This window comes from Poecilia formosa, unplaced genomic scaffold (assembly GCF_000485575.1).
Source record: "Poecilia formosa unplaced genomic scaffold, Poecilia_formosa-5.1.2 Scaffold497, whole genome shotgun sequence".
Lineage (NCBI taxonomy): Eukaryota > Metazoa > Chordata > Actinopteri > Cyprinodontiformes > Poeciliidae > Poecilia > Poecilia formosa.
The window spans coordinates 265,143-279,876 of NW_006800436.1; the positions used below are offsets into that span (position 1 = coordinate 265,143).

General features: G+C 44.1%; 1 protein-coding gene across 2 annotated transcripts in view; it reads left to right on the forward strand.

Annotated features, from left to right (window-relative positions):
- LOC103156750 (melanoma receptor tyrosine-protein kinase) overlaps positions 1-14,734 on the forward strand; it is a 36,646-nt gene that overhangs the window by 15,385 nt on the left and 6,527 nt on the right. For both annotated transcript variants that reach the window (XM_016664567.1, XM_007578907.2), the window contains 17 exons: positions 6,665-6,816; positions 7,323-7,527; positions 8,301-8,435; positions 8,515-8,583; positions 8,671-8,789; positions 9,926-10,067; positions 10,251-10,364; positions 10,462-10,588; positions 11,100-11,173; positions 11,258-11,351; positions 11,421-11,732; positions 11,810-11,900; positions 12,139-12,296; positions 12,394-12,426; positions 12,895-13,039; positions 13,157-13,279; positions 13,370-13,468. In XM_016664567.1, the coding sequence (XP_016520053.1) occupies positions 6,665-6,816; positions 7,323-7,527; positions 8,301-8,435; positions 8,515-8,583; positions 8,671-8,789; positions 9,926-10,067; positions 10,251-10,364; positions 10,462-10,588; positions 11,100-11,173; positions 11,258-11,351; positions 11,421-11,732; positions 11,810-11,900; positions 12,139-12,296; positions 12,394-12,426; positions 12,895-13,039; positions 13,157-13,279; positions 13,370-13,468 (2,192 nt within the window). The remainder of the gene's footprint in view (positions 1-6,664; positions 6,817-7,322; positions 7,528-8,300; positions 8,436-8,514; positions 8,584-8,670; positions 8,790-9,925; positions 10,068-10,250; positions 10,365-10,461; positions 10,589-11,099; positions 11,174-11,257; positions 11,352-11,420; positions 11,733-11,809; positions 11,901-12,138; positions 12,297-12,393; positions 12,427-12,894; positions 13,040-13,156; positions 13,280-13,369; positions 13,469-14,734) is intronic.

The following is a 14,734-nucleotide window of genomic DNA, read 5'->3' on the forward strand; positions in this document are numbered from 1 at the left end:
CTTCACCAGCAGGTCAATCACAGCCATGATGATGATGATGATGATGATGATGATGATGGCTCTGAGGAATTCACTGAAACCTCGGTGTTATCTTAAAGCTGCGGTCGTCATGGAAACCTGAGCCCTGCACAGTTTTCTTCCTCAGCCGTGACCGCGGAGCTTTTCAGGATCCATGTTGCCTCGACACGCAGCGGGTCAGAGGTCACGGCTGCTAATCCACCTGCAGCAGAACCCTGACCCGGTTCTTCTGCAGAACCCGGTGCTGCAGCAGTTAACGGGAAGCCGCCACCGTGTTCGGGAAACGCAGCTTTACGGTTAACTGTCAGGATGAGACCGACGCTGGAATTTTCCTCTAAGAGCCGCAGAGAGACGGAGCTGCAGGCCGAGGACAAGCAGCGTCTCGCTCTGAGCCGCGCAGCGCTGCAGGCGAGGCACACACACACACACACACACACACACACACACACACACACACACACTCCCCGCTAACACACACTGCACAGGGAAGATTTAGTGATTAGCTGCTGATGTTCCAGCAGGTTCTCTTCTGCCCGGTTCAGGTTCTGTTCAGGGAAATCGACCCATTTCCTGTTCAGTCTGCTGTGACCTTCAGAAGCAAAGGTCACAGAGCTGCAGCTTCCATCCTGCAGGATGAAGCGGCTCTGAGCGTTTTCACTCAGACTTTCTGGGTCGGATCAGCTGAGACTGAATCTGCTGACTTTGCAGATTCTCAACTGGTTGATCAGAGCAGCATCTCCAACACCGAGGGACCCTGGGACCTGCTGCAGGTCAGAGGTCAAGGTCACCAACCTGCAGACTGAGGATGACGACATGCAGCCGTTATTTTATCCCAATAAGAGTCACTTGATGAATGTCATATTAAACATCCATCCATTTTCCTTGTCCCTAACGGGGTCAGGAGGGTCACTGGTGCATCTCCAGCTAACCAGGCGAGAGGCGGGGCCAGTTAGAATAACATAGTGTATTATTATTATTATTATTATTATTATTAGCAGCTCTTTCTGTTCTCCCCTCATCATTTTTTATATTTTTCGTTCATTTTGTGGCTGGAAAACGTGTCGAGGATTCAGCTGAACTCACTGTCCTATTTAAAGTAAGAGGAATGTCTGTGAGCTCCATGAGGACGTAAAGACCACGAAGAAAATCATGATGATTATTTTAGTCAGTATTCAAACCACAATGAACTCGATTATTCAGTGACTTTAAAAACCTGCTGCTGATTTTTATGAGGTTCACAGGAAACATTTTATTCAGTTAAATTGATTTTTGTAGTTTTTGGGCAGCAGGTTGGGCTGATCTGGAACCAGCTCAGAGTCCAGTTTCTCTGGATTTGTTCGGATTTTCCTGGATTTCCTTTGGCTTCCTTTTCAGTTCATGAACATTTTTAGAAAAATGTTTTAAACACAATAAACTGATGAGTCTGTCGGTCCTAAACTCCAGGAATGATCCGTTTTTATCGGATCTCCAGCAGATTGTCACAAAGCCAAATGTGTTCCTGTCGCTTTAACTGAATGAAAATAAAAAACCTGATTATTTTGTGTTTGATAAAAAGTATCTAGTTAAAAGTTGGCCTGCAGCAGCTGATCAGACCAGCTTCTGTTTTCCTGCAGATGTTTTCAGGACTGGATGTTGATTTTTATCAGTTTTTACAGCCTCAGCCGTTTTAATCTGGACCAGAAATGAGTAAAAACTTTCTGAAATTCTGCTGGTGGATTTTAAAGATGCTTATGGAATCGGTTCATCTGGAAGGTCAGAGCTGAGTTCAGTCGATCATATGAATCAATAAAAGCTTTTAACTGCAGTTTAAAACCAGAACGATTTGAAGTGGAACAACAAACGTTTCCATTGATTGGAGCTGCAGGCGTTCAGAGCGGAAAACTGTCGATTCCGTGTCAGCAAACTTTCATTAGAGACACTGTTAAGGTTTCCAGTCACAAATAATCTGCTGCCATCGAGCCGCTTTACGCTTCGCGCTCCATCAAACAGGACTGGATGGAAAAGCTGCGAAGTCGATGAGCAGGAAGGAAAACGGAGACAGAAGCACGGAGCTGCAGGTCCAGGCAGGCCGGCAGCTTCACTGATTCCATCTGAAAAACAAACAGGATCCACTGAGGAGGTTTCTGCTCATCACAGGTTCAACCTGACAGACGAGACGCACAGATTGTTTATTACAGACAGAGGTCTTCCTCTGCAGGGGGACTCGGACTGCTTGCTGCAAAGATCAATTAATCATTTTTATATTTTAGAAACATGTACCACAGAAAAGCAGAGACTTTTCAAATCCTACAAAGTTTAGGAAAAAAACGACTTTACAGGTAAAATCTGCTGGTTTCTTTCACATCTAAAGGTTTTTCTGGTTGTTTCTTCAACCTGAAGATTCAGTTTGGTTTCATGGATTAATAATCCTGCAGTGTGAAAGACCGTTTCTCATTAATGAAGAGTTTGTTTTTGTCTTTCTGCTCTCTGTTCTGACCTGCATCCTTAAAGTTTGAATAGTTTCAGGTTTGCAGTCAGAATGAGCGGTGAAGACAAACGTCTGCAGGTCCAGTCGTCTTGCTTTGGTTGAATTTGGTGAAAGTGATGGATTTATTGAATTAGGTCTCACATTTGGTGGATCAGTTGTTGTTACTGATGCCTTGCAGCAGGAAGGTTGTGGGTTTGAATCCCAGCCTGGAGTTTGCATTTTCTCTCTGTGCATGTAAAGGTTTCCTCCTGGGACTCCTCAGATCCACACTCAGTAGTTTAACTGAGAGAATCCATCGTTGTTTGTCGTTTTGTCTGGAATCATAAGTTTAGAAACATACGAGGAATGAAAAGCGTCTGGTGATGAAGGTTAAAATCCTGAGGAATTTATCCTAAAATCAGGAAAGGAGCTGAGAAAAGCTACGATCTCCAGGAACAGCATCAGTTCCCAGAACCTGTTTGGACCTAAACTTGTTTCTGGGTCTAAAGTCAGACTTCGGGTCAACATGTTCAGGTCTTGTTGACTCAGTTTGGGTTCATGGGTTGAGCGGCTCAGTGTGTCAAACAGGGAGGCTCAGTTCAGGCTGAACACAGAGAGCATGTTGAGGAATCATCAGCTGGTCGACTCCTGATAATCCAATCGTCCTGACAAACACACGTCTGTCTGAGCCCAGAATTTCCTTCAGCAGAACCAAAACAGGAATGTTGCAATGAGAGAAACAATGTGCCATGCAGGTTCCAGACGTGTGTGTGTGTGTGAGTGAGTCTTATCTCGCCCTCCATCTCCTGTTTTTTGAGAAAAAGGCTGAACTGTCCTCCCTCTGAGCTCTGATTGGCCGGCGCTGTGATTGTGATCTGCTGCAGGTAGACAGTTTCAGGAACATTCATTTCCACTAAACTGACGGCAGCGAGTAAAACAAGCAGAGATTCACTTGTGATAACAGAACGGAGTTCGTTAAACCAACATGTGACGGGTTCTGATCCGTCTGCCTCAGTTCATGGAAAATTTGGACTTTTAGGGCTTAGAAAAGAGGAATGAGTTTAAAAAGTTTCATTTTGCAGCACAGACATAAAAACTGTTCATATGAAGTTCAGCTGACCAAAAGAAAACCATCAAGATTTCTTATTTACACATCAGATGAAATGTTGAGCTGAGCTTTGGGATATTCCAGTGATATTTCCTGTTCTGACACATCAGCTTCATTGTTTTTATAACTGTGCATAATTACATTAAAATGGAGCAAACAGAGGGAGAAACTGAAGGCCAACTGTGTTGCATCACAGTGTCATATTGTCTAAGTAATTCTATAATGATCCTGCTGTTAAATCCTCTGCATGATGCATGATGGGTACTAAAGTATTTGTATGAGAAACTAGACAAAACACTTGTTTAGTGTTTTTGCACTAATGGAGCTGAACATGAATATGAACTCTTTGGTTTGTGACATGAATTTTGTCGTCATTTGTTTCTATCTTTAACTCTCAGCTTCACCTGCGTCGGGTTTCAGTGGAGCTGCTGAAGACGCAGACAGGCCCGACCTGTTCCTGAGCAAACAAACCGTCTGTTTCCGTCACGTCACCTTCCACAGAGTTTTCTATTAAAACCAGAGAAACGGGGAACTTTCTGCTGCAGCTGCTCGGAGTCTGAGTTATCTGGGACTTCATGGTATTTACAGCCACTCAGAACAATGAGGAAAAATCACACTGTAGGGAATAAAGCAGCAAATATAGAAAACAGGAAGGAAAGAAGTTTTTGTTGTTTCCATGTGACTCAGTGTGTGTGGAACCATCCCGGACCTGGAAGCTGACGGGTCGCCTTGTTAAAATGTTCAGTTTGTCGTTTTACATCCACAGATGAAAACATGCAGGAATTTATGGTATTTTGTTCCGACTTTGTGGATTTACATGATCAGATTCATCGTCTTTCAGAATATTTTAGCTTGTTGCCACATTTGCTTTGGCACATTTTTAAAATGTTTTCTTAAATTCATTTTTATTTATTTATGTTTCAGTTATTTTTGGAAATATCCACAAAAGCGTAACCATAATAATAATTAGTTGTGTTTTTGTGTTGGTTTAGTTTGCCGTGCAGGAAGCCAACCGGGTTCTGCTCATGTCCGTTTCACGGCTCATGTTTCTCTGAGCTCATCAATCTCGTCCCGTCATGTTTTGATTGTTTTGGTCGAGTTCTGGTCCGGTTCCGTTCTGGTTGTGATTCTGTAAAGAACCGTGTGAAATCAACACAAACTGGACCGAACGGCTGCATGCAGCCTGGATGAGACGATTCCTCTGGAATAACTGAACGAGTCGGCAGGAGGGAATTCTGATGAACAGGTTTGAGATCTGAGCGGTTTGGAGAGGAGACTCTGAGAAATGAGGAATGAGGAATGAATGCATTCCTCATGTTGAGGAGAGAAGGAAAACAAGGATGTTTGGGAATCTTCGATGTAGGGATGGGAATAAACGAGTGGGAGAGAAGAGACACCTGGGAGGAGTGGGAGGACGGAAGGAGGGATGGAGATGCAGACTGAGGACAGAGACACCGGAAGAAGGGAAGAAAACAGACAGGAAGGAAAAGAATGAAGGAGTGAAAATAGATGGAAAACCTGGAGAAAACAGAGGATCAGGATACATGAAGGAGGGATGGAGATGGAAAGAAAGGAATAAATAAGAAAAGTCATTACGTCTGAGTCCAGATGTGGAGCGTTCCCCATGAGGCTCCAGCCAATGGGACGGCCCCTCAGCCAGCCGGCAGCCAATCAGGATCACTCCCAGCTCAGCTGTGTTGGTTCTGTGACATCACAGCAGGAAGTCAGCCAATCGGAGATCAGCCAGAGACTCAGAGTTCGGAGGAAAGACTTCATCAGTTCATCAGCAGAGGGAGAAGCATCTGCATGTCAGGGAGTCCGAACAAACCGCCGTTCATCTCTGAGCTGTTGGTGTTGGACACACGTTGGTTCATCTGGTGGACGGTCCGTCCAGGGCCGGCCCAAAGGTCAGCGGGGCCCCAGGAGAACTCCACCTGGGGCCCATCAGCTCCGATCAGCCTCCAGTCATCAATAACTCCTCCTTCAGCCTGAACAGACCATCATTCAGTTCATTTATTTGTCCTTTAGGTTTAGTTACAGCAGCTGTGGTGTGAACTTTCCCAGCAGAAACGGATCAACTTGTCTGATTTCCAGTTTTCTTTGAGGTCTGACTGCTTAGAAATGTCATTTTGAAACCAAATGGGAAAAAAATGAAGCAAAAGTTTCTCACCTGCATCTGATTTTTACTTTCAGTTTATGTGTTTATGGATAGAATTGGTGGAAGTTTTTGTTTTAATGCTTTTAACAAGTTTCAAAAAAATTTACTGCTGATTCCAGTTCAGAGCTGATAAAAGTAAAACCCTTTGATTCTGATTTCTGGCCTTTTGATTGGTTCTGACTGTCAGCAGGATGCTGAGTCTGATGATGTTCCAACATGGCTTCCTTCCTGAAATGGTTCGATCTGATCTGTGTGGCTGAATGAGAGCAGCAGGAAAACCAGCCTGCTGTGAGTCATTCTGCTCAGAGACAGGAACTGATTCAGTTCACATTTCAGAAGCAGAACCTGCTCAGAGATCTTACCGACCCTTGACCTCTGACTCCTGAGCTGCCGGTTTGTTTCTAACAGAGACGTGAGCCTGCAGAGCTTCATTCCTCGCTGGCTTGTTCAGCCTTTGCTGCTGGGATGTGCCACTCCTCTGGCCTCCTCTCTTTATGCTCCTTTAAGTGTTTGAGTGGAAACTTCACCTAACAACTCAGAGGGTGTAACCGTAAAACATCGGCACGCGTCTGAAGAATGAGGAAGAGTGAGAATGAATTGGGTGATATATTTGAATTCCCTTAGTAAAGAGAAGTTTTATTTGTTTGATATCAATGTTGGGTTTTTAACCAAAAATAATTAATTTTAAAATCTGTAAGGGAGCGAATACTTTTAAGGCTCTGAATGATCAGCTGTCTGTAATTTTCTAAGAGCAGAAGTTTGATGCTGCAGTAAATTTCTCACCAAATTATTCTGACTCAGTTTTTAATCTTGCAGCAGATTAAAACTGAATCTTTTCTCCTTAAACTCTGTGTTGCCATGGTCACCGGGGAAACAGCACAACTCAGTGGCAGGTAGAGGAACTGCAGTGAACTCTCTGTGTGTCTCCTTTCAGTGTGCCAGGGGATGAGCAACCAGCTGACCATGCTGGACAATCATGAGCATCACTACCACGTCATGAAGAAGATGTACTCCGGCTGCAACGTGGTTCTGGAGAACCTGGAGATCACCTACACCCAGGAGCACCAGGACCTGTCCTTCCTCCAGGTGAGTCCGGTCCGTGTCACGTCATCACGCTACGTCAGGCGCTGCTGGTTCTCCCTCCAGACGGACATGTTTCTGATCAAACTCCTGATAAAGTTTTTAAAGATGTTGCAACACCTGACATGTCAAACTGATCACGTCACTTTCAGCTCTTTGTTCTTTTAAGGTTTACATTTTTATCTTCTGAAAGGTTTTGACACGCAAACAAAACTCCTGATCCAGACATCGTCTCTGTTTTTGTTCTAACCAGATTTTCCTGTGATCTTTGTTCAGTAGTTCATCTGTTCTTCGAATGAATAATCATTCAGGCAAAAAAGGCTCCTAAACTCAAGAAACGATCTTTTGTGATAAAACCTCTTTTAAATTTGATCATTAATTTGGGATTTGAGCTGCCAGTTGTTTCTCATAAAATATTGAACTGACTAGTTAATGTAAACCCTGTAGTAATGCCTCGGCTGAAGGTTATTGGATAGTTTCAGGTCTTCAGCTCTTTCTCTCCGTCTCCTCAGTCCATCCAGGAAGTTGGGGGTTACGTCCTGATTGCCATGAACGAGGTGTCCACCATCCCACTGGTAAATCTGCGTCTGATCCGGGGACAGAACCTCCATGAGGGCAAGTACGCCCTGCTGGTCATGTCCAACTACTTCAGGAACCTGTCGTCGTCAGTGGTTTACCAGGTTGGCCTGAAGCAGCTGCAGCTCAGCAACCTGACCGGTGGGTGCAGCATCTGGATGATGTTATAAACACAAGCAAGTGTCACCAATCAGAAGGAGAAGGGTCAACATTACAGAAGCGTCCCACACCAACAAAACCGCAGAGAAAGTCTGTAGTTGAGGGAATATTAGCTGATGTGTCAGAAAAGTGTAGGACAAGGCATGCTTGTCCTACACTTTAGAGGAGCTTTAAAACCCACAGGATTGCGCAAATAAAGGTTTGTCAGTTGGAGTTCTTGGCAGCTGGTTGAGTGGGTGGAGCTGTAGGATCGTTTAAAAGCCTTCTTTCAACAGAACATTGAGATCTGACAGCAGGAAACAGACCGCTCCTTGACAATTTGTGCCTGATGACGTATGACGTTCAGCTTAATTGGTTTGGTTGAGTCACGCCTCTGCTGTGAACACATGGTTTCATAATGCTGGACTGGTTTAGTGGCTGGTTAATCAATTTATGCTTTTTACCACAAAACGGTTTACAGAAGCAGAAACGTTTAGTGAAAAAGGAAAAGCTCCAGTCAGAAATGTCACATCTATGAATAACCTCCAGATTATTCAGGTTCTTCTTGTCAGGATTAAAACGTTCAAGGATGGAAACATCTACTCAGCATCTAATCTAACGTCTGCTGTCATGTTTCTGATTTCATGTTCAGTCTCTTGTTGATCCTCAATGTATTTTTAAAGTTGCTGAAATGCATCATGAACAATTTGTCAGTTGATGAGTGAAACCTGTATTTTTACAGACATTCATTGTTACACTTTGTTTGCCTCCAACAGAGATTGTGTCAGGAGGAGTGAAGGTCAGCCACAACCCTCTGCTGTGCAACATGGAAACCATCAACTGGTGGGATATCGTGGATAAAACCAGCAATCTCTCCATGTACCTCACACCACACACGTTTGAACGCCAATGTATGGAAAACATTTCTAAAATATTCATTAATGTTCTCATCCTGGCTGAACATTGTTAGTAACATGGATGTGTTTGCAGGTCAGAAGTGTGACCCCAGCTGTGTTAACGGGTCGTGTTGGGCACCCGGACCGGGTCACTGCCAGAAATGTAAAGTCTTCCACTGTTTCTTTTACCTTCCACCATCCTGGCTCTTTGTGTCGAGTTAGTTTATGAATCTGCCTCTGCCTCCATTAGTCACCAAGCTGCTGTGTGCTGAGCAGTGCAGCAGGAGGTGCCGCGGCCCCAAACCCATCGACTGCTGCAACGAACACTGTGCTGCGGGCTGCACCGGACCCAGAGCCACAGACTGTCTGGTCCGTATCAGATGATCATAATCACATTTAATGTAAAAGTACTATTGACTTCAATGACTTTTTTCATGAATGTTGCTACTGATCACCACATAAACTAATATTCTTAATTTCCATAATTACTTTTATGGAAAAGCTTGGGAATTCAGCCAACCAGTCTACAGGTGCTTTGTGGACTTGGAGGTGTTCAGCTGTGAGGTCACTGCAGGAGGGTGAGGTTATAGGTCCTTTGATTCAGGCTGTTAGGTTTAGACTGGTGCAAGAGCTGGCAGAGGTTAAAAAGACTTGTTTCCAGTGAGAGTTGTCCCTTGTAACTGTCCTGTTCACAACTTCTATGGACCAGTTTTTTAGGCACAACCAGGATCTTAAGGATCCATTGTGGTGGTCTGACATTCAGATCTCTGCTTTTTGTAAACGAGGTGGTTCTTCTGCCTTCATCAAACCGTAATCTCCAGGTTTCACTGGAGGGATTTGCAACCGAGTGTTGACCATGGTCTTGAGCCAGAAAAGGGTAGAGTGTCTTTTCCAGATCAGGGACAATGTCCTGTCCCAAGTGGAGGAGCTGAAGTATCTCGAGGTCTTGTTCACAGACGAGGGAAAATGGAGCAAGAGACTGATGGGTGGATTGGTGCTGCGTCTGCAGTGAAGCCAGTGCTGTACCGGTCTGTTGTGGTGAAAAGAGAGCTGAGTCAAAAGACGAAAGTCTTGATTTACTAGTTGATCCACGTTCCTACTCCATCTCTGGCCACAAAGAGGAGCTGACTCCAGTGACAGGCAGAGGGAAGTCTGGGCTTCACCCTAGGTTAAGGAGAAGATTATTCCATGTTATATTCAATATGTTAGCTAAAAAAGTGTAAACCATGTATTTTGGTCTACAAGTTACAAGCCATAAATATAAAGAACATTGATGATCATCATGTAGGTAGTGAGTGGGTTTCACCATCTGGGCTTTGGACTGAACTTTTCTTTATCTCCGGTGGAAATTCATTGAGATTTTTATAAATTTCTTTCTGCTCAGACATAACCTTCTCAACAGTTCCAAAGAGTTTTGCTTCCTGTGGCTCACAAAGATCCGCTCTACTGTTTAGTTAACAGACGTACGGCTCATGTCCAGTCTTTGTTTCATTTGGTTTCTATAGGCCTGTAGGGACTTCAACGATGATGGGACCTGTAAGGACACCTGTCCTCCGCCGAAAATCTATGACCGTGCCAGCCACCAGGTGGTGGACAACCCCAACACCAAGTACACTTTCGGAGCCGCTTGTGTCAAGGAATGCCCGAGTAAGTATAAAAAGTGTTACATGTAGAAATAGCTCACTTCAGATGAAGAACTGATTATGTGACGATGTTTTGAGGTTCCTGGAAATGCAGCTTTAGATCTGTCCTGCAGCTGGTAAACATCTGTCAGTAAGTTGCCCGTTGTTTCGTCTCTGATGTTGTCTTAACGTTTGTCTTTATTCACAGGTAACTACGTAGAGACAGAGGGCGCATGTGTTCGCTCTTGCGGTGCAGGAATGCATGAGGTAGATGAGAATGGCAAACGGAGCTGCAAGCCATGCGACGGAGTCTGTCCCAAAGGTAAGACCAAGGCACACACACGCACGCACATACATACACACACACACATATACACACACAGAGCAGATTCCCAGAGTTGTTCTTGTTCTTCCTGCAGTGTGCGATGGAATTGGAATCGGGTCTCTAACCAACACTATTGCTGTCAACTCAACCAACATTGGGTCCTTCAGGAACTGCACCAAGATCAACGGCGACATCATCCTCAACAAGAACTCCTTTGAAGGGTGAGAACGTCGTCATCTTTTCTTCTTACATTTCTGTCCTTCCATCATCCATCATGCTGGCCCTCTGTGGGGTCATGAAGGGGCCTGGTGCCGATCTGCAAGGGTCAACCTGGACAGGTCACCAACGGCAACACAGACTCTTAAATTTGCTCCTTGAAAATTAAAGCTCCTTCCTACTGATTAATGCAGGCATATGGAGTCAGTAAGTTATTATTCTGAATGCAGGTGAGCCACTGATCAGTGTTTGGATTCAGAAAATTAGACTCCATAAAGAGTCCAAAAGCTCTCAGGTCCAGTTCAACAGGATGATCCAAGTTTTTTCATGCTTCACAAACGAATGTTTGATTGATGCCAACATGCGAAACAATGTAAGATCCATAAATCCAGAGTTTAATTGTCCAAACTGAAAGCTGTGCCTGGTTTTATGTATTGACTGTTATTGTCTCTGAAACTGATTCTAGTTGAATGTTCTGCTCTGATGTCGGTGATTATGTAACGGCTGTTCTTCCAGGGATCCGCATTACAACATCGGGCCGATGGATCCTGAGCATCTGTGGAACCTGACGACAGTGAAGGAAATCACTGGTAGGTTTTCTTGTTAGCTTTGCCATTAGATCAGAAACATGTCTGCAGAAACCAGCCTTGGAGTTCAGCTTGTTGGTGTCGCAGGTTACCTAGTGATCATGTGGTGGCCTGAAAACATGACGTCTCTGTCAGTGTTCGAGAACCTGGAAATTATCAGAGGAAGAACTACGTTTTCCAGGTGAGTTTCTGGGTTTCTTTCTGCATGTAGTTTTCCCAGCTGTGGACCAACTGAATGTTTTCCTCCCAGAGGGTTCAGCTTTGTGGTGGTTCAGGTGAATCACTTGCAGTGGCTCGGTCTGCGCTCCCTGAAGGAGGTGAGCGCTGGGAATGTGATCCTGAAGAACATGCCAGAGCTGCGCTACACCAACACCGTCAACTGGAGGCGCTTGTTCCGATCTAAGGACCAGGTCATACAGAATGAAGCCAGCAGTGAGAATCAAACCTGCAACCACGAGTGCTCAAAGGACGGCTGCTGGGGCCCGGGGCCTACAATGTGTGTCTCCTGTCTCCATGTGGACAGAGGGGGGCGCTGTGTGGCATTCTGCAACCTGCTGCAGGGGTGAGAGGCCTGCAGTCTGCACATCAGCTATAGTTCTGATTTAATTTTACTTGATTGATTTCATTTTCTTGGTGCAGTGAACCCAGAGAGGCCCAGGTGGACGGCAGGTGTGTTCAGTGTCACCAGGAGTGTTTGCTGCAGACTGACAGCCTGACCTGCTATGGTCCAGTGAGTTCACATCAACTCAACCAATGTCTGAAAGATTATAGCTTTTACATTTTAATTCGGAATCCATTTTACTCACAGGAGAAACACTGCAGATCCAAAAAGTATCCCACATCTTCTTCTGAGATGAAACTCTCTTTGATTCCATAAACTGACCTTTTGCCATAATTTGTTGCAATTTGAATTAAATACTTTGCATGAATTTCTGTTATCTCTGAGTATTAAACCCTTTTTTGTGCAGGGGCCAGCCAACTGCTCCAAGTGTGCGCACTTTCAAGATGGCCCCCAATGCATCCCTCGCTGCCCGCACGGCATGATGGGAGACGGAGACACTCTGATCTGGAAATATGCGGATAGGATGGGCCAATGCCAGCCGTGCCATCAGAACTGCACCCAAGGGTAAAACCTCTTCCTGAGACTTCATCGTGAAAGGTCTGAGAAGTTCAAACCAGCAGAGAAAAGAACTGAAGGTTTATTTTACTGTCTGTGTCTGCAGGTGTTCTGGTCCTGGACTGTCTGGATGCAAAGGGTAAAACTACAAATAAAAATCACAAACATACAGCAAAACATGAACACATGAACACAAAAACAACAACAATGCTGAGTTTATTTGCCAGTCGACTGGTTGGCGAACTGTTCTGTGACTGAACCACCTGAACTAACAGGATCTGTTGTGAACTTACCAACTTCTTTCAAAAGAAAATAGAAAAAAATAAATAATTTACACATCAACACCAAATTCAGTAGCAATGCTCTGCCCAAACATAGCATCAATCTGTTGGGTTAGCTTAACCGTCTTCACACCAGTCAACCTTCCTGTGAGTCATTGGGCGGGATAGAAATAATGACATCATATTGATCAGGAATTAATCTGATTATGTCAATGTAAATGCCCCTGGAAGTTCACATGATGATTTCTTTCAGTTTGGATCAGAAGGTGTATAAACCGGACCGTTTTTTGACTCATCTGTTTTTTGGTCTCTTTGTTTCCCACCAGCGGTAGCGGACACTCCTCTCTGGCAGTGGGTGTGGTCAGTGGACTCCTGATCACTGTAATTGTGTCGCTGCTCATCCTGGTTCTGCTGCGGCGCCGGCGAGTCAAACGGAAGAGGACAATACGGCGCCTGCTCCAAGAGAAGGAGGTGAGCATCACTCTTGAAGCACAACTCTGGCTTTGGAAGTAATTTGAGAATGTCAAACAGAGACAAACTCTCTGAGTCCGAAGCTGGTTGTGCTTGATGTTGTTGGACACGTTGCAGCTGGTGGAGCCGTTAACTCCGAGCGGTCAGGCTCCCAACCAGGCCTTCCTGAGAATCCTGAAGGAGACGGAGTTCAAGAAGGACCGAGTTCTGGGCTCCGGGGCCTTTGGGACGGTCTATAAGGTGCCAACACTAACTGAAAACAGAAGACCTCGTTAGAAACTCTTTCCTCCTGAGATGATGAAATAACTCACTTCATGCCTCCCTGTTCAGGGTTTGTGGAACCCTGACGGAGAAAACATCCGGATCCCAGTCGCCATCAAAGTTCTGAGAGAGGCTACGTCACCTAAAGTCAACCAGGAAGTTCTGGACGTAAGGCTTTGCTTCTCCTCTGGTTCGGTGGTGGGACTCCCACCTTCATCTTGTCTTGTGTTTTACATCTTTAACTGTGTTGGCTCTTCTGAACAGAAAGAACAAGGCTCAGTACGGTGTTGGGTTTGTTCCCTTTGGACAGCACCAGTATTTATTAGGATTACTGTCTCCGTTTCTGCCCAGATTTTCTCATGGTTAATCACAAACCAATCCTGAGCTTACCGCTGATCCCACAGGCCGAAGTGATTCATTAGCAGAGAAACATTAATGGATTTACATTCTTTCTGGGATTCAACAGTTTCCTGTTGGTATCCTGATGGACTCTCCTGCCTCCGTCCTTCAGTTCTTCATTTCAAACCTTCAGAGATCATGTTGCACATCACTGTAGGACTCATCCATGCAGCACATCTCCAAGAGCTGCTGTTTCCTACCATATGTGACAATACGCTGCATATGTATCATTCACAGTTAAAGGTGATTGATGGGAATGGACGTTAAGCCACAATACGTTACACTGGACAATAATACAAAGAAAATACAGAAAATTCTGTCACAAAACAGAAGGTGAGCGTAGCAGTGACCATTTGGATAAACTGAGATTTGGATTGAAATGTTTTCAGAATGAATATTAAGTTCAAAAGTAAACAGTCAGAAAATGTTAGCAAGTGAAAACATTTACATGTAAAGGAAACTCATGTAGGACAATTTTCACTTGATAAATTAAAAAATCAAAGGATGAAAAAAGGGCAAAAAGATAAAATGTATATTTGAATTTCTGCCATCTCCGTTTTAATTGTTGCATAAATCAGAATTAATACGGCATATGAACAAATTAACATTATTCTGTGGTTTCATAAAGTGAATTTCTGATTTAAAATCACTTCATCAGTTTTTTAAATAATGCAGTATTTATTAGTTTTTGGAACAAACATTCCACATCACATAGCTATAAATGAGTTTATCATTTATAAATGAGTTTTTAATTAACTAAATATGTCTAACCAGCTAAATATCTGCAGTTCTTCTGTTTATCGACTATTAATGTAACTAAAACAGTTCATACTTTCGTATTTCTCTGCATAGTTATATACACAGATAGTTAATTATTAATTAAGTGAATTTGACTCTTACAGCATCAAACCGTGTTTTATTTTATAAAGTAATTATTTATTTATGTTGCCCTGCGACAGACTGGCGACCTGTCCAGGTGCCCCCGCCTCTCGCCCGGAACGTTAGCTGGAGAGGCAGCAGCTCCCGACCCCATTA